The sequence below is a fragment of the Mobula birostris genome, chromosome 18 (assembly GCF_030028105.1).
Source record: "Mobula birostris isolate sMobBir1 chromosome 18, sMobBir1.hap1, whole genome shotgun sequence".
NCBI classification, from domain to species: domain Eukaryota; kingdom Metazoa; phylum Chordata; class Chondrichthyes; order Myliobatiformes; family Myliobatidae; genus Mobula; species Mobula birostris.
Window position 1 is genome coordinate 18,556,551 of NC_092387.1, and position 19,295 is coordinate 18,575,845.

The 19,295-nt window shown below is 39.2% G+C and overlaps 1 protein-coding gene across 7 annotated transcripts in view; it reads left to right on the plus strand.

Moving 5' to 3' along the window:
- The window catches only part of LOC140211987 (cytoplasmic polyadenylation element-binding protein 1-like), a 111,299-nt gene that overhangs the window by 42,098 nt on the left and 49,906 nt on the right, over positions 1–19,295 (plus strand). For all 7 annotated transcript variants that reach the window (XM_072282308.1, XM_072282305.1, XM_072282306.1 and 4 more), the window contains one exon: positions 10,759–10,944. In XM_072282308.1, the coding sequence (XP_072138409.1) occupies positions 10,759–10,944 (186 nt within the window). The remainder of the gene's footprint in view (positions 1–10,758; positions 10,945–19,295) is intronic.

Sequence of the window (19,295 nt, forward strand, 5' to 3'; positions counted from 1 at the left end):
TTGGTAAATTTGTCAATGAATTTGTTTGTGATCAGCAGATGCTTACTACACAAAGAAACCACAAATCTTAAATTATTTTCATGTTGTGCCTTAAATTTCTGTAACCAGGCTGCAAAATATTCAATTACCTTGAATTTTCAGTTAATGATGGATATTGTTTCATGATCAGCATACTTTTAAATGATATATGCTCATTCCACTGAATCTACAAACCTCATTTCCAGAGAAGTTGGGATATTTTCAAAAATGCAATAAAAACAAAAATCCATGATATGTTAATTAATGTGAACCTTTATTTAACTGACAAAAGTACAAAGAAAAGATTTTCAATAGTTTTACTGACCAACTTGTATTTTGTAAACATACACAAATTTAGAATTTGATGGCTGCAACACTCAACAAAAGTTGGGACAAAGGCATGTTTACCATTGTGTTACATCACCTTTCCTTTTAATAACACTTTTTAATTGTTTTGGAACTGAGGATACTAATTGTAGTAGATTTGCAATTGGAAATTTTGCCCATTCTTGCTTGATATAAGACTTTAGCTGCTCAACAGTCCGTGGTCTCCGTTGTCCGATTCTCCTCTTCATGATGCGCCATACACTTTCAATAGGAGATAGATCTGAACTGGCAGCAGGCCAGTCAAGCACACGCACTCTGTCTATAAAAGCTATGCTGTTGTAGCCTGTGCAGAATGTGGTCTGGCATTGTCCTGCTGAAATAAGCGTGGACATCCCAGGAAGAGACGTCGCCTTGATGGCAACATGTCTCTCTCAAATCGTAATATACACCTCAGTCAATGGTACCTTCACATACATGCAACTCACCCATGCCATGGGCACTGATGCACCCCCATACCATCACAGATGCTGGCTTTTGCACCTTTTGCTGGTAACAATCTAGATGGTCATTTTCATCTTTGGCATGGAGAACTCGATGCCCATTTTTTCTGAAAACTAGCTGAAATGTGGACTCATCTGACCACAGCACATGGTTCCACAGTCTTTCAGTCCATCTGAGATGAGCTCGGGCCCAGAGAACTCCGGCGTTTCTGCATAGAGTTGACATATGCCTTTTTCCTTGCGTAATACAGTTGCAAGTTGCATTTCTGGATGCAGCGACAGACTGAGTGACAGTGGTTTTCTGAAGTATTCCTGAGCCCAGGTGGCTATAATTGTCACAGTAGCATGACGGTTTCTTGGGCAGTGCCGCCTGAGGGCTCGAAGATCACGCACATTCAACAGTGGTTTCCCCTTGCCCTTTATACACTGAGATGTCTGAATTCTCTGAATCTTTTCACAATATTATGTACTGCAGATGTTGAAAGACCTAAATTCTCTGCAATCTTTGAGAAATGTTCCTTTTGAACTAACAATTCTCTCACGAATTTTGGCACAAAGGGGTGAGCCATGAGCCTTTGGATGCTACTTTTATACCCAGTCATGATACTTCACCTGCTACCAATTGGCCTGTTTAATGTGGAGTCTTCCAAACCAGTGTTACTTGAATATTCTGTGCACTTTTCAATCTTACTTTAACTCTGTCCCAACTTTTGAGTGTGTTGCAGCCATCAAATTCTAAATTTGTTTACAAAATACAATTAAGTTGGTCAGTAAAACTATTTAAAATCTTTTCTTTGTACTTTTGTCAGTTTAAATAAAGGTTCATGTGAATTAACATCACAGATTTTTGTTTTTATTGCATTTTGGAAAATATTCCAACTTTCCTGGAAATGGGGTTTGTACTTTCAATAGTTTTTTTTTGGCTTTATGCAGTTTTTCTTTTTCATTAACTTTTGGTCATGAGGTCACTTCTCAGAACTGTCGGTGGTGCATAGAGACCTGTGCATCACCTGGAACCTTCCCACTGCTGTGTGGAATTTTCTACCTGTGGTGTCAGTACTTATATTTCAAAAAAAAAACAACAACAACTTTGGGAGCTTGGAGGTTTTAGGATTTTGGAATTTCAGGTGAGGGGTATTTGACCTTTATGTTCTGCAGCAACCTGCGGAGAATTGCTTGGCACCTTTCAAACTGTCACTTTTTTTCTGAGCTACAGTAGAAAAATGATGACAGCAAAAGCATGGGATAACTACCTAGATCTTGCTCTCCAAGTGACACCATCTTGACTTGGAAATAATGCTGGTTCTTCACTATCACAGGGTTAAAGTTTGAAACTTCCTGACAGCATTGTAGAAATATGCACACCGAGGACTGCATTGGTTCAAGAAGGCATTCACCACCAGTTTGTGGGCCATTAGGAATTGCCAATTAAGTACTGGTTCAGCCTACATATCTTGTATCCCTTCAGTGAATATTTTAATAAAACTTAACTGATTACTTCAACTGAATTTTGCTTGTGCATATGGACTTAAAGCTAGATACAAATCAAATTTTTAGGTTTTGTTCTGGGTGCATTTCTGAAGTTTTAGACGAGGGTTGAACCTTGCATACTTGTGGACACTTTTTCTAGATTCTTTTATAGGGATTGTGTACTTGGATACGGCAGAGGAAATAAAGCCAGATCTTATTTGTTAGGTCCTTTATCAGCCATGGCTTAAAGTACACATTTGATGCCTTTCAGTTCATGAGGTGCTACAAGGGGCAAACAGCAAGTCTTTTGATCCTGGTTTCTGTAACCAATGAGGCATTGAAAACTTCCAGTGTAGTATTACATTGCCAGTGTGTAATAAACTGCCAATGCATATTACAGGTAGTTGAAAAATAGTTTAAAAATAAAAACAAGATCTAATGGTATCTGTGGAAAGTGACTAATCTTTAGGTTGAAATCCTTCAGGACTAGAAAGGAGGGAGGATAGTTGTTATAAAGCTGCAGGGGGTGTGGATAAATAGGGAAAAAAAATCACCTTGGAGTACTGTCAGTGTTACCCTGTGATTAAGCTGTAAACAAAGTCATCTGGTGTTTTCCACATAATGTTCTGGCAGAGGACTGATCTGTGCTACCTAAATTGTTTTCCCATTTATTTCAGATTTCAAGCATGTTTCATTTAATATATAGAAGTGTTCAACAGACTGTGGGTATGGTTACTGCCACAAGAAGAGGTAGCTTGGGTTCTGCAAATCTAGAAAATCTGATCCCAATTTTTAGCAAAATGTAAAATTGAAATTCCTTTGAAGAAATATTTGGTCAACTATGAAATACTGCTCAAAGATTAGCTTTGTCACATGTACATCAAAACTTAGTGAAATGTACAGTTTTTGCATCAATGATATTTGCAATCTGAGGATTATGCTGAGGGTAGCCCATCACAATTCTGGTGCCAACATAGCATAGTCACAACTTGCACATCCCAAAGACATATGGTTAGGGTTTATGAGGAAATGGGAGCACCTGGAGCACCCAAGAGGGCATGGCAAGAACATACAAACTCATTACGGACAGTGTTGGGAATCAAATCCTAATTGATCGCTGTCACTGTTAAGCATTGCGCTATCCGCTATGCACCATACTGCCCATGCTAGTTACTAGCTTTTGAAAGTTCTAAACCACCAGGTGTTTTGTTACAGCTCGGTGCTCTCCACTGGTAAGGATACAGATTTGATCTTGCTGAGTGCACAACCAGTACTAATTTATCATGTTGGTATTAAGGTATAGTTTTATTAGGTCTAATATGTTAATGGTCAATGGTGACTGGACTTCTGAAGTTGTTAGAAAAAATTGAAGTGGGGTCATTATTTGGGCAACATGAAGGTAAGCATTTTTACAAGAGGTTGCTTTTAACTAGCTTTTCAGTCGTGTAGCAGAACAACTGAAGTGCTTTAGTTTTTTGCGTGTAGGGTATTGGTCTTTTTTAAAATTGGCTCTTTTGGGTTTCATGATTTGTGGCTGCCTGTAAGTGGATAAATTGCAAGGTTGTATAATTTGCATACTTTGAATGTTTCTGGTCAAAAAGTATCCATCCTACACAAGACTTGGCACATTCAAACACCTAATGTGGGTACCTAGTTTCTCCTCCCAATTTGAATTAATAATACTCACTTTGGTCCTGGGTATGACTCCAAACTGCAACTGGTGATGAGGCTCTGACAGGGGACTTTCAGAGCTTTGGGGAAAGTGGAGTTACCCTTCAGTCATTCATTGCTCCCAGGGCTGCTCTGACCAGGAATAGTAGCACCTACAAGGGTTCCTGGCTCAGGATACAAGCGAAGGCTAACGGCAGCTTCAGTAACTGAACTTATGACGGAGAAGGCGGATGAGCTACGACCTCAAATGACAATGGCTATAATATAGGCAGATGAACATTTGGGAAGAGAAATGGCGGTTTCTTCAGTTCTCTCCATGGAAGGCAGTGGCAAACGGCCATTGTTAGATACTAGGTTTCCTAGAATCTATTTGCTAAGAAAACCATGGTCAAATTCAATGTATCACACAACTGTGTTGAGGATCTTCAAGACAATTCTGAAGATGCTTCACTTGATAGGGTTGATTCTGGGCAGCAGGGGATCCCCTACTGTCATCAAGCTACTGCTCATAAAATTCAAGTAACACAAGAAAATTATTGCCATTTGGAATGTAAGAACCCTATATCAAGCAGGAAGATTGGACAATGTGATAAATGAAATGGAAAGACTAAAAATTAACATGGCAATTAATGAAGTTCATTGGACAGGTGCTGGAACATGTCAGAATAGAAATAAAACTAATTTATTGTGGAACATCCCATACTAATGGAGTAGGAATTCTTATGGATGAAAACATGGCAAAAAGTATTTTAGGACATTGGGCAATATCAGAAAGAGTGCTCCTTGTTAGATTCAGAGGACAACAATTTGATTTAGCAATTATACAGCTATATCACCAACAATGGATGGAACAAATGAGGATATAGATAAATTCTATGAAGAGCTTGAACAATCAAAGAATGGATGCAAATCTCAAGATACCGTTATTGTCATGGGAGATCGAAATGCTAAAGGTAGGATAAGGTGCTGATGGAAATACCATAGGAAAATTTGGACTAGGAGAAAGAAACGAGAGGTGAGAAATGGGTAGAATGGTGCAAGATGAATAATCAGGTCATTATGAATACCTACTTTTAAAAACCATCCAAGACACTTGTGGACCTGGGAAAAGTCCAGGTGATAGCACCAGAAATCAAATTGACTTTATTACTATAAACCAAAGATTTAGAAACTCAGTGATTCAATGCAAAATGTATTCAGGTGCAGACTAATGGTGACCATAACCCAGTAATATGTCATGTAAAAGTAAAACTTAAAAAGCTAAGGAAGCAAAACCTGAACAATCCCATGACTACTTGCAATTGAAGAAAATTTAAGACAAATTTACAATTGAAGTAATGAATAGATTTCAAAGTCGAGAAATGGAATCTGTTGAAGATGATAGCAATCATGTAGAAATGAAGTCTAACTCTCTAAAGGATGCCTTGGTAGAATCAGCAAAGTCAGTGATTCCTTTATATTTTTAAAAAAAAAAAAAAAAAGCAAGCACGAAGAATAAATGGATGACAGATGAAATCAAAAATCTAATAGAAGGAGACTGAAGAAAGCAAATCCTATGGAATACAAGTTCTTAGATTTTAAAAAGAAAATTGAAAGTTTGTGTCAAAAAGCCAAAGAAGAATGGTTAAACCAGGAAAGTGAGCAACTAGAAAGAACCCCTATTACTAATCCAAAAAGGAACATCAACAAATCAAGAATATCACTGGTTTAAAAAGCTCCTCTATTCTTCAGGTGGATGTTTGAAAGCAAAGGACGGTACCATTATCATGGGAAAAGATGAGATTATGAGCAGATGGACTGAGTCTATTCAGGAATTGTTTGAAGACGATCGAGGTGAAAAACCAGAAATTAAGAACATTGAAGGTCCAAGTATTTTAAAATCTGAAGTTCGTAATGCAATAAATAAGATGAAGATGGGAAAGGCAGCAGGTCCTGAAGAATTAGTGATAGAACAAGCTGAATTAGGTAAAGAACAATGTGATTTTGTGGAAGACAAAGGTACAAGAAACATTGATAAGGATACTACCAGAATGAGCTATTCAAGTGCAAAAAGGTTTGTTTTATTGACTACACAAGCACTTGATAAAGTGAAGCACAATAAGTTACTTGAAATATTACAGGTAGATCTGGAGGTGGGAGTAGGAGATGGCGGCTCAATGCAGCGTGTGCAGCTCTCTGGTGAAATGATATCGTATTTGTAAGTAGGATGCTGTGCACAATTCTGATTTGATGGAGACAGGTGAGAAGCACAGGAACATCTGGAGAAACTTCTGAAGTGCCTGGTTCGCTGCCGCTGCTACTGTGTGATTGAGAATCTCTGGAGGGTAGGCCCCAAAATCCCCGGCTTTGCCTGCTGCTGGTGACCAGGGCTGGGGTGGAAGCATTAGGCAGAGATGGTACTCTGTCGGAGGGCTGGTCGGAGGCTCGAAGTTTTTGGACTGTGGTCGGGCATGGCAGGGAGAGTTTTCTTCCTTCTCCCGTCTGTGTGAGATGTGGGACTTTCGAGAGACTTTGAACTTTTTACTGTGCCCATGGCCTGTTCTTCAAGTTATGGTATTGTTTGCACTGTTGTAACTATGTTATAATTATGTGATTTTTAGTTTTTCAGTCTTGGTTTGTCCTATGTTTTGGTGATACCACACTAGAGGAATATTGTATCATTTCTTAATGCATGCATTACTAAATGACAATAAAAGAGGACTGTGTCCTCATAATCTAATCTAAATCTAGATTGGAAAGACTTCTGCCTAATCGGAAATCTGTACTGGGAACAAACTGCCGCTGTAAGAATAGATGGAGAAGTGAGTCAGTTTACAAAAATCGAGAGGTGTTAGACAAGGGTGTTCTCTTCCCTGATTTGTTTAATGTGTACAGTGAAACAATATTATATATAAAAAAAAAAGAGACATCTTGGGAATCAAAGTTGGCAGTGAAAACATCAGTAATTTCAGATACGCAGATGACACTGTTAATTGCAAGTATGGAGGAAGAACTACAGAACTTAATTGATATAGTTGAAGAGAGTGCAAAAATGAGTGTCTATCAATTGCAAAAAGATAATGTATGGTGATACCCAAAAAGGAGAATCCTATCTGAAGGCTGAAAATAAATGGGGAAGATATAAGTACAGAACTTTTACTAAGGAAGCTGGGTGACATCAGATAGCAGGTGCGACATTGACATCAGAAGAAGAATAGGGATGGCAAAAGACGCCTTTACGAGAATGAAGAGTATGATAACCAACATTAATCTAGGCATGACAACCCACCTCAGAATACTGAAATGTTATATTTATCCTGTTATGTTACATGGATCAGAATGTTGGACAATATCTAGTAACATGAGGAAATGAATTGAAGTAGCAGAGATTTGATTTTTGAGGATGCAAAGAATATCATGGATGAAACTAATATCTAATGAGGATGTCATGAACAGAGCAAGCACAAAGAAATGTATGAGACCATGAAAAGGCAACATGACTTCATTGCACATGTGATTAGGAAAGAAAAGTTAGAATGCATGGTAATCATGGGAAAGATTGAAGGGAAGAAAGCAAGAGGAAGGCAAAGACATGATGATGGAGACAGCAGCCAGAGAACTGGAAATTAGTACCAATAAATTGATCCACTTGACCCAAAACAGGTATGTGTTGGCCATGGCAGTCAAAGCTCAATCTGGGCGTGGCACATGATGATGAAGGATACTTGGCTTCTGGGTGTGGCTTGTTGAGATGTTTAGTTAACATGGACAGTTTATAAAACATGAAATTAACTCGATGGTTTTAGGCAAACATTAAAGGTTGATTCCAGAAACTTCATTCTCTGGCATGGGGTACATTTAAGTTAGAAAATAGCATTTGTCAGCAGAAAGACAAGTTAGTTTATTTAGGACTTAAATCACACACAAACCCATGTGCTGACATGTCTTTAAATTTAGGCTTTGAGTAGCACTACTAAGGTTTTTAATCAAATTCTTGTATGCATGGTAACCTTTCAACCTTGAGCAATTTTCCACAACTAACTTGGAAATGGCAGCTTATCAAAGGTCTGTATACATCCAAAACTTGATTTGCAGTTTATTAATGAAAAAGGGCAGAGCAAATGCTGGAATCTGTGGATCAAGCAGCACCTTCAGGAACAAAGAAATTGATGCTTCAGTTGGAAATCCTGCATCAGTCCTGTTTGCTGTTAATTAAATTATTAAACATGCCATAAAATTGGTTAAAGGATTAGCGTTCACTTAGTTAAATCTGTAAAAGCAGTTTCTTGTAATTTTTTCCTCAGTTTAATATTCTGCCCAATCTCAGCTGCCACATTTTTGCACAGTTGAGATTTCATTTGCACATAGTACCAAATTTTGTATTGGAGAAACCTTCCCTTGGAAGTTTTTTTTTCTGGAATGGTGACGTTTACTGAATATCCCTTTTTACCAGTTCACCTATTCTAATTTTGTGCCTTCCTGGTTGTACCCAAATTTAAATACTATTTTTGGCTCCATTATGTATCCTGAAATATAAAATTTCATGGCTGTCTATGCATTCATCTTACTTTAATAGTACAATAATGTATGGTATAATTTGCACTTTGGCTCCAGAACATGATAAGCAACTATCTTAAACTTGTATCATATAGGCTGCCTTTGACCTGTTCTTTCCTCTGGTTAAAATGCATGTTATTCTTGCAATTTAAAGTGCTCTACATAAGATTCCTCTGACATGGGGAAATCTGCAGATGCTGGAAATTCAAGCAACACACAAAAAATGCTGGTGAATGCAGCAAGCCAGGCAGCATCCATAGGAAGAGGTACAGTCAATGTTTTGGTCTGGGACCCTTCATCAGGATTTACTGAAGAGATAGAGATTTGGGAGGGGGAGATCCGAAATGATAGAAGACAGGAGGGGAGTGGTGGATCTAAGAGCTGGAGAAGGAGAGGATCATGGGGCGGGAAGCCTGGGGAGAAAGAAGGAGGGAGGGGAGCCTGGAGGGTGAAGAGCAGGCAAGGAGCTATAGTGAGAGGGACAGGGAGAAAAAAAAATGGGGGGGGGGAATAAAAAAAATATATATTAAGGGATGGGGAGGAGGGGCATTCACAGAAGTTAGAGAAGTCCATATTCATGCCATCAGGTTGGAGGCTGCCCAGGTGGAATATAAGATGGTGTTCCTCCAACCTGATTGTGGCTTCATCTTGATAGCAGAGGAGGCGGTGGATAGACCTATCAGAATGGGATGAGGAATTAATTAATGGAACTGTCAAAATGAAGCCACACTCAAGTTGGAGGAACAACACCTTGTATTCCGTCTGGATAGCCTCCAAACTGATGGCATGAATATTGACTTATCTAACTTCCGTTAATACCTGTCCTCCCCTTCACTCCCATCCCTTTATTTTCTATATATTTATTTCCCCCTTTTTCTCTTTTTTCTCCCTCTGTCCCTCTCACTATAACTCCTTGCCTGCTCTCCACCCTCCGGGCTCCCTCTCCCCCCCCCCTTCTTTCTCCCCAGGCTTCCTGTCCCATGATCCTCTTCCTTCTCCAGCTCTTAGATCCATCCCTCCCCTCCTGTCTTCTATCATTTGATCTCCCCCTCCCCCTCCCACTTTTAAATCTTACGCTATCTTTCAGTTAGTCTTGATGAAGGGTCCCAGCCTGAAATGTCGACTGCACCTCTTCCTATGGATGCTGCCTGGCCTGCTGCGTTCACCAGCATTTTTTGTGTGTGTTGCTTGATAAGATTTCTTAGATTGATTTGATTACTTTTTAAGAAGCTATTATTGGAGGTGCAATTGATGCACTTTGAGGCACTTTGTGCAACGGAGTAAAGCATGTGGGTTTGTAAAGGGATTGCGATAAAAGTATGATTTTTGCTTTAGCAGCAGGGTTTTGAGCATGTTTTGGTCTTGAAGGAGTAACTTGTTTAGTCATTATAGCGTATTGATTCCTGGGATGGGATATGGGGCATTGCCAATAATGTGCATGTGAAGAGAGCTTAAGCAAATGGTACTCTTCTGGGATTTATCCATAGTACAGTACATCTTAACTAGTATTAAATTTAAAATTACTTTCCCATTGTAAATATCTTCCCACAGGTTCAGAATCCTGAGTATACAGTCAAACACAAGACCATTTTCACAGTAATCAGAAGCCAGAAAAGGAAAACAAATTAAATTTGCACCAGTAAAAATAGAAGCCAGTAAGCTCCACTCATAGAAGCTTCCAGATGAATGCATGACTGTTGCTGGATAGAATGTAGCTGATTAGCTGTCTTTCAAATTCTCTTAGCTTTAATGCTGGAAGTGAAGGAAGAATTAATTTCCTTAAGGTGGCATCACAACCTTGTACAGAAGATAATTGGATGTAGAGCAAGTCAGGCACTTATGAAGTAAACAGACACCATACAGGCAGAATAGTTCAGTTTGTTCTGCATTTGCTGATTCAGGGCTGGAGCAAGCAGTTGGAAGTTATCCAGATTAAAGTATTGAAGGGGAGGAGAATATGGTGGTGCAGCTGTTAACAGCAGTTCGTTTTTGCCAAGCTTCGAGCTGTTCTGCAAGGATTCTTGCAGTTCAGAATAGACTTCAAAATATTAAGTTCTTGGACGAAGTGATGTAATTCACAGGATTGTAGTGAGTGCATCAGCATTTCAGTCACATGCTGAACAATTGATCCAGCCCAAGGTGCTTGGCAGTTTTAGAGGGTGCAGCTACTGATTAGGTGTTGGACAGATGGGATGCGATCAACTGTATTCTTAAATGTTAATCTTTCCCACTATAGATTTGAATAAAACTGATCCAGGAGCTAGCAGCAGGATGTTGTTTCCTACATCAGTACAGGATTCATCACGAGGCCTCCCAGGCACAATGGACCTGTGTTTGGGCCTCCAATCCCTGAATCTCACTGGGTGGGACCGACCCTGGAGCACCCAGGACTCTGATACTGCAGTACCTACCAGTTCATCAGGTGAGTGCTAATTAATTTCACTGCTGATAATAGTGTTTAAATGTCTTGCTACTTTAGTTTCTTAAACATTGAACAATCATTAAATGAGATTAAGTATGTAAATTGAGGCAATAAAGTCTTTGCTATAAATTTGCCTGTAATGTTAGTTTTGTAGAATTTAGCTCATCATTAAGGTGCTTTATCAAAAAATAGCTTTGGATGCAAAATTATACCTCACCCATTTAACAATGAGTCCTATTAACAGCAAGTCTTGAAATGTGCTTTAATGCAAGCATTTCTTAAACAATTTGTATTAACATTCATAAAATATCAACTTGGTTAACATTTTAAAGAAAAGCTTGCCTTCAGAAGGCTTGGTTTAAAATTGATGCCTAATAACTGGGAAGTTTTCCAGAATCTGATCCTGCAATATTTAGATGTAAGGTTTGGTGGAGTTGATCATTGTGCAGAATTAATGGCATATCAGCATACTGACAGCAACCTTGATGTGCTAGTCTGTCTGTCTCTCTGTCTCTCTGTCTCTCTGTCTCTCTGTCTCTCTGTCTCTCTGTCTCTCTGTCTCTCTGTCTCTCTGTCTCTCTGTCTCTCTGTCTCTCTGTCTCTCTGTCTCTCTGTCTCTCTGTCTCTCTGTCTCTCTGTCTCTCTGTCTCTCTGTCTCTCTGTCTCTCTGTCTCTCTGTCTCTCTGTCTCTCTGTCTCTCTGTCTCTCTGTCTCTCTGTCTCTCTGTCTCTCTGTCTCTCTGTCTCTCTGTCTCTCTGTCTCTCTGTCTCTCTGTCTCTCTGTCTCTCTGTCTCTCTGTCTCTCTGTCTCTCTGTCTCTCTGTCTCTCTGTCTCTCTGTCTCTCTGTCTCTCTGTCTCTCTGTCTCTCTGTCTCTCTGTCTCTCTGTCTCTCTGTCTCTCTGTCTCTCTGTCTCTCTGTCTCTCTGTCTCTCTGTCTCTCTGTCTCTCTGTCTCTCTGTCTCTCTGTCTCTCTGTCTCTCTGTCTCTCTGTCTCTCTGTGTCTCTGTGTCTCTGTGTCTCTCTCCTTGCTGTTTCCCACTATTACCTTTCCATCCTCAACAAACACCTGTACTATTGGTTTTGAGTTGTTGATTATAACCTGTAGCAACATTTATTTGCTATTAGACCATAAGTCATAGGAGCAGAATTAGGCCATTCAGCTCATCGACTTCACTTCTCCATTTCAGTCATGGCTGATCCCAGATCCCATTCAACTCCTTACACCTGCCCTCTCACCATATCCCTTGATGCCCCAGCCAGTTAGAAATCTATCATTTCAGATTTAGATACACAGACTTGTCCTTAATTGTAGTCTGTGGCAGAACATTCCACAGATTCACCACTCTTTAGCTAAAAATTCTCCTGTTCTAAAAGGTTGCCCCTCAATTTTGGGGCTGTGTCCTCTAATTCTGGATACCCTCCCTAGAGGAAACATCCTCTCCACATCCACCTTATCACGTCCTTTCAACTGTTGTATAGTTGGTTTGTCTGCAGTGTTTGAGCTATCTTAGATTTAATATGAAGTATCAATTGTGAGGACCCAGTCTTCGAATTTGAACCCAGTTTATGAAAAAGCCACTTTCTCCCTCTACTACTGGTCTGTGGGTTATCTTCTGCATTTTCTAATTTGATGTCAAATTAGACCACCAAATATGAAGTTTTCCAATTGGACCTTAATTTTCAGCAGTAATTCACAGCATTCTAAAATCTATGGTAGACAAATGGTTGACTATAAGATGTAGGAGTAGAATTGGGCCATTGAATCTGCTCCACCACTCCATGGCTGATTTATAATCCCTCTGAACCTTTTTGCCTTCTACCTATAACCTTCAATGCCCTGACTAATCAAGATTCTGTCAGCCTTGGCTTTAAATACATGCAATGATGTGGTCTCCATAGTTGTCTGTGGCAGCAGGTTCACTACCCTCCAGCTAAAGAAATTCTTCCTCATCTGGTAATGGGTATCCCTCTAATCTGAGGCTGGGCTGTCTGGTCCTAGAGTCCCTTACTATAGGAAACTTCCTCTGCACATCCACTTGATCTAGACTTTTCATTATTTGATGGGTTTCAATGAGATCTTGTCGTCTCCTCTTTCTCCCCCCTCTCCCCCCCCCCCCTATTCTTAACTCCAAGTACAGACCCAGAGCCATCAAATGCTGGTATGTTAACACTTTCACGAGAATGATCCTGGGAGTGAATCTGGACAGTCCAATCGTAGCATATCCTTAGGGCCCCCAAAACAATGCTCCATTTCGTCTAACCACCTTTGAAGCCTTGGCATACATCCTTGCTTTTGTATTCTAGTGAAATAAATGCATAATTGCATTTGCCTGCCCTGCCATCGACTTGGTCTGCAGGTTGACCTTTAGGACAAGGGTTTCAACCTGGTGTCAATGATCCTTTGCTTAATGGTATTGGTTCTTGGCATAAAGGTTAGGAACCCTTGCTTTAGGGAATGAGTGAGAAACCCAAGTCCCTTTGCACCTCTGCTTTGGGAATTTTCTCCCCATTTATATATTTAAAAAAAATTCTATGCCTTGTTCTACCAAAGTGTGTGAAAAGAAGTGAATCCAACACTGACACCTGCAGAACACCAATTACTGGCAGCCAACCAGATAAAGACGCTCTTTATTCCTGCTCTTTGCCTCTTGCCAGTCGGCAAATCTTCTATCCCACCCGGTGCAGATGGGAGTAGTAAATTTGAATGGTTTGGCATGGACTAGATGGGCTGAAGGACCAGTTTTTGTACTGTACTTGTCTATGACTCCATGATTCTATCCATGTTAGTATCTTTCCATAAAACCATGGGCTCAACTTGATAAGCATCGTCGTGTGGCACCTTGTCAAAAACCTTCTGACAATCTAAGAAAGCATCTCCTGTCTATCTTGCTTGTTAATTCTTCAGAATTACAACAGGTTTTTCAGCTAAGATATCCCCTTTAGGAAACCTTGATGACTTCAGCCTATTCTGTGCGTCCAGGGACCCCAAAACCTTATGCTTAGTAATAGACTGTAACATCTCCCCAACCACTGAAGTCAGGCTAACTGGCCTATAATTTCCTTTCTTCTATCTCTTTCCCTTTGAGTGGAATGGCATTTGCAAGTTTTATTAATACTTCTACAATCCTTCAGCTACCTTTTCAGAACCCTGGGGTGTAGTCCATCTGGTCCAAGTGACTTATCTATATTCAGACCTTCCAGCTTCCCAAGCGCACACTCCTTATAATAACTGCATTCATTCTGCCCCAACACTAAAATTTTTGGCATACTGCTAGTGTCTTCTGGTAACGACTGACACAAATACTTTAGTTTGTCTGCCATTTTTTATTCCCCTCTTGCTACCACACCAACATCATTTTGTAGTGGTCCAGTATCCACTCTCCTCTTACTCTCTATATATCTAAAATATTTTGTATCTTCTTTATACTACCGGCTAGTTTACCTTATTTCAACTTTTTTAGTTTCCTTCTGTTAGTTTTTAAAAGCTTCCCAATCCTCTAACTTCCTACTAAGACCATCTTTTAAGCTTGCCATATAAACTTCCACAATGTGAATAATCCCTTGTAGTGGATTCCAGTTAATTAGGCCACATTAGGGCCAGTACATTTTGGCTTGATTCAGTGGCTACCCCAATTAGCCAGAGTTTCATAGAGATAGCTAATGTATAAAAAGGCAAACTACTGTTTAGCCAAGTAAATGATGTATTAAATGTACAAGATAAATAAAACTTTACTAAAAGTGCAACAGTACTATAAAACATTAGTTATTAATGGAGGAATTCACTCAGTGTATGCTGATGTGTTCTTTTGACTAATTGAACAAAATCAGCCCAGGCACCTAGTGTAGCTAGTAGACTGCCTTCACTGCCTTTGAAGATTTGGAGGATGCAATCATCATTCTCATTGTAACATTCCTTGTAGTTCCTAACTTGTAGTGAAATTTCATTTTCACTCCCAGCCATTTCTGGCATTTCCAAGCCTGGATAATGAAACTGTAGTGAGCAAAGCACTTCTCTATTGTCCTACTGCTTATTTCTTCCCCATTATCAGTGATAAAAATCACTTTTTCAACTCAACCATACAACTGCTATTTTTTTTTAAAAAACACTTGCTCTAAGCAGTGTCTAATAGCCATGCAAGTGCATATGACTGATAGTTTTAAATTTGTTTGGCAATTTCCTGTCCCAATTAAGTGGCATAGTGTCCCAAATGGAAGGAATCCCAGTTATGGATTAGCTTTTCTTTTAAGAGTTGTCCCAAATAAGTAGCTTGTCCAATTAACTAAAATCCACTATTTGACTTGAAGATTCCAATTGCAAATCTTTGTTCAAGTTATGGATTTGAATACTTTTGGCAAAAGCACTTTTTGGGGGGGGTATGCTTAAAAGCTATTTGTTGCTGCCTAGGTACTTCAGGCACATGGAGTTGTCCCTGTCTCCCACTGGTTTGTATGCTATTATCTACAGCAATGGTAGTATATCAAAAATACAAAGATGCCATTTAAAGCTTGAAGCACAAGGAGCAGAATATCTCTGGGCTACTAGGAGGCAGCGTGTGGCTATATCCAAGGTCTACTAAAGTTGCAGTGAGGCTAGTACCAATGGGATGTATTATTGTAATATACATTGGTCTCTAGCCCTTTTCTCCAATCTTTAACACTTAAAAGATTTTCTCAACTATTTATGTCAAGGATGTACCTGCGAATTATGGTTGGAAGATGGCAATATTCTGAGCTAGTCATGGGTTTCCCTCTGGATGTCTAAGTGGGGCACTTGTCTATTGATATTGTAGGAATATGGAAGTGTAGATTTGAATGCTTGCAGTAGAAGGGCAGAAGATGAGATGGTTAGGCAGGTGCATTTGGAATAAAATGAACCTGCCTCATTCTGTGTGACTGATCCTTGTCTGTTTTGCTTAAAACATTCATCTTGCATGTCCAATGTTTTGTAAATCAGATTTTCAATGGCTTGATACTCAGCAGAAAGATTTGAGGACTGGGCATCTGTATTTTGAGGTATCTGACAATCTTGGTGCTGTTTGCTGATGCTGGATCTTGTGTTAGCCAAGAGCATTTTTTTTTTTTTAAACAACATGCCCAAGTTCCCATAGGAGCAGCAGTGAGATTCTTGATCAGCAAAATGCAGTACTTTTTCCATGCCTCCATACAGCTTCATCTAAGAGTTCCTTGCTTGTATTTGGGTAATCCTGCATGCATGTGCATAAACAAGAGATTCTGTGGATGCTGGAAATCCGGAGTAACAAAATACTGCAGGTACTCAGGTTAGGCAGCATCTATAGAAAGAAATAAATAGTTGATGTTTTGGGCTAAGACATTTCATCAGGATTTCAACTACTACCTACATTGCTCGATATATGTAACCGACATCAGTCCTTATAGCACTTTTTACTTTTGAGTATGGCTGAAATGTTAACCTCAGCAGTATTCCTTTCAGTCTTAAACTATGATCAAACTGTTATGTCATTGTAGCATGCTGGCATGCCTGAGATGAGACCAGTTACCAATTTAAGTTGCATCTAACTATCTTGTTCTTGGCTGAAAATGAATTGCGCAAAAAATTAGCTTTTGTGCCAAAAATCATGGGTTCCTTGGTGAGTTTTTTTTGGGTCTTCCATTTATCTTTCAGATCTTTTGCTGCACCTCAATTTTTTTTTTCTCCCATGTAATACTAATTGTACTGAATATATTTCCCTATTTCCTCTAAATACTGGCAACACACAAAATGCTGGAGGAGCTCAGCAGGCCAGGTTTGAGTTCCTCAGCATTTTGTGTGTTGCTTGGATTTCCTGCATCAGCAGATTTTCTCTTGTTAAATACTGGTTTTGTTACCTGGAGGCATCTAATTTTCAAGTTTTTAAAAATGGCTTCTATGGGTGTCTGCCTTGGTACTGCCTAAATAGAAGGCATATTTCTTATCTCCTAGGACTAAAGCTGACCTTTGCATTGTATTCTCATTGAAGAAACAACTTGATATTATGTACATGACTATCCAGTATACAAGTATAGCATCCTATTTCTTTAAGCCTTAAAGGTCTTTGAGGTGGGGATTGAGACCATATCTCCAGGGTGCTCAATAAATGAGGTGTGACAGTACATTGCAAGCAGAATGTGACAGGCAAGGGCAGAAAATTTGGAAGAATAAAGCATGTAATACAGATTTAGTAAAATGCCAAGTTTAATCTTTGAAATTTTCCAAATTGTACAGTATTTCAAAGAACATGTCAAAGGGAGAGAAGCTTGGATGGTAGTTTTAATCAGTCTATTTTGGTATAGAGGCAGTGGTTATTGTAGAATGAATTGGGGCTTAAGTCATGAATAGTAGAAAGACAAGTGTAGGAGTAGCCCATATTCCACCCAAATTTGTCTTTTCTCCCCCCGCCCCCCCCAATTAAAGTAGATTGTGGAAAAATACAGCATCTTTTGAAGAGACTTGTAATAGCATAAGATCTTAATACTGAACAAATGAACCAAACAAGCAAAGGTATTGCAAAAGAACTTCTGGAGTGTATAATGCCTACTGAATAAAGGCCAGTATAGTTTCCAATGATCATTCTCGGATCTGAGGGCCGAACTATGGGACTTTTTTTTTTTTTTTTTTTTTTTTTTTATTATATTTAGAACCAGGATGAGGTATATCTTCAGCCAGAGGGTGGGAAATGTGTGAAATTTATTACCACTGGGATTGTGCAGGCTAACTCTTCTGAGGAAGAGTTGATTGGTAAAGTAGTTGAGGATTGCATGACAAAGGTGGGAGAATGGGTTGGGGGGAAAAGAACAAGATTAAATATTAGAAGATTCTGGGCTAAGTGAGCAGAAAGGTGCCAATAAATTAAATAGCATTTTAAAGAACAAACTGTCCTCTTGAAATTTAAGGATTAAGTGATTGCTAATGGCCACTACAGGCTAGAATTCCAGATTCAGCTTCAGGGTGAATGTCACAGGTTTGAAGCTACTGTCTTCAACTTGAATAGAACAGTTCCAATGCTATGAAGGTAGAATTGTCTAAGGGTAATTGGGTTTTAAAAAAGAGCGGCAGATATTAAACAGCTAGTCCATAATCAAGAGTTTATCCCAATTGGAAAGAAGGGGTCCTTGAGAATGAAGCATAATCTGTAGTTAATAAATGAGGTTGAGGATGATCCATACAAAGATGCTGAAAATACTCAGGTCAGGCTATATCTGAGGAAAGAGTCAATGTTTCACATTGGAGACACTTTGCAATTTAACATTATACTGTGTGCTGACAAAGTAGGACATACCAAGTGCAAATACAGGTAAGCCAGAGGACTAGAAATATTGAGACCCTGTAGCAAAAAAACTTAACAGAAAACTGATTTTGAAGAATGTTTCATGTGATATCAAAGTAGTAATATATGGAGGAAGAACTTGAAAGGTAGCAGCCCAAATGTGGAATCTGAGAGACTAGTGAATTAATGGGAAAGAAACAATAAAAGTTAAATTTCCAGTCTTCACTATGAAGGATACTGCAAACATCCCTACATTAACAGGAGCTAATTTGAAATAAGAGGGACTTGTTTAAAAATCCCTATTGCTGTGAATAGTGTTAGAAATTCATTGGGCCAAAGGACCAAGTGACTGCAGAGATGGAGGATCCATTGATTTAATTTTTTTTCAGAACTTGCTAAATTCCAGAAGTTTGGAAATTTGAAAATAACACTTTTCAAAAGGGAAGACAGGATGTAGGGAACTTCAGGCCAGTTTAATATCTATTGGCAAAATACTGAAGCTAGTATTCAGAAGTAACTAATAGCTGAGGAAAGCTACATATAATTGAAAATGGTTCATGATTTTATGAAAGGTGGTTTGACAAAATTTTGCTCTTGAATGTGAGACCTGGTAAGGGGGAATCCTGTATTTAGATTTCCAAAAGTATTTGTCAAGTTGGTGATGAAATTGTGCTGAAGTGTTAGCATGGATTGAAAGCTGTCACACAAAAAATATGAATAAATTTCTTTTGGACAGAAAGGGTGTTTGGTGAAGTATCACAGGGATTGTTTCTTGGCCTTCAGTTGAGAGAGCAAATTTTCCAAGCTAATTTGAAAGTGGGTGGAAGAGCATTTGAAGCAGTGGTTCTGCAACAAGATGTAGATTGAGTGGGTGAAAACATGGTAAATCAATTTGGTGTGAAAGTGGGGTTATGCATGAAGGAATAAAGAGGTATTCTGGAGTGAATGTTGATGAGTGAACTTAAGGGTATGAATGAATGCCAAGGTGATGTTTTTGGCTTCTGCCCCCTTTCCAATCCTGATGAAGGGGCTTGGCTCAAAATTGACTTTTTCCTTCCATAGATGCTATCTGACCTGAGTTTTTCT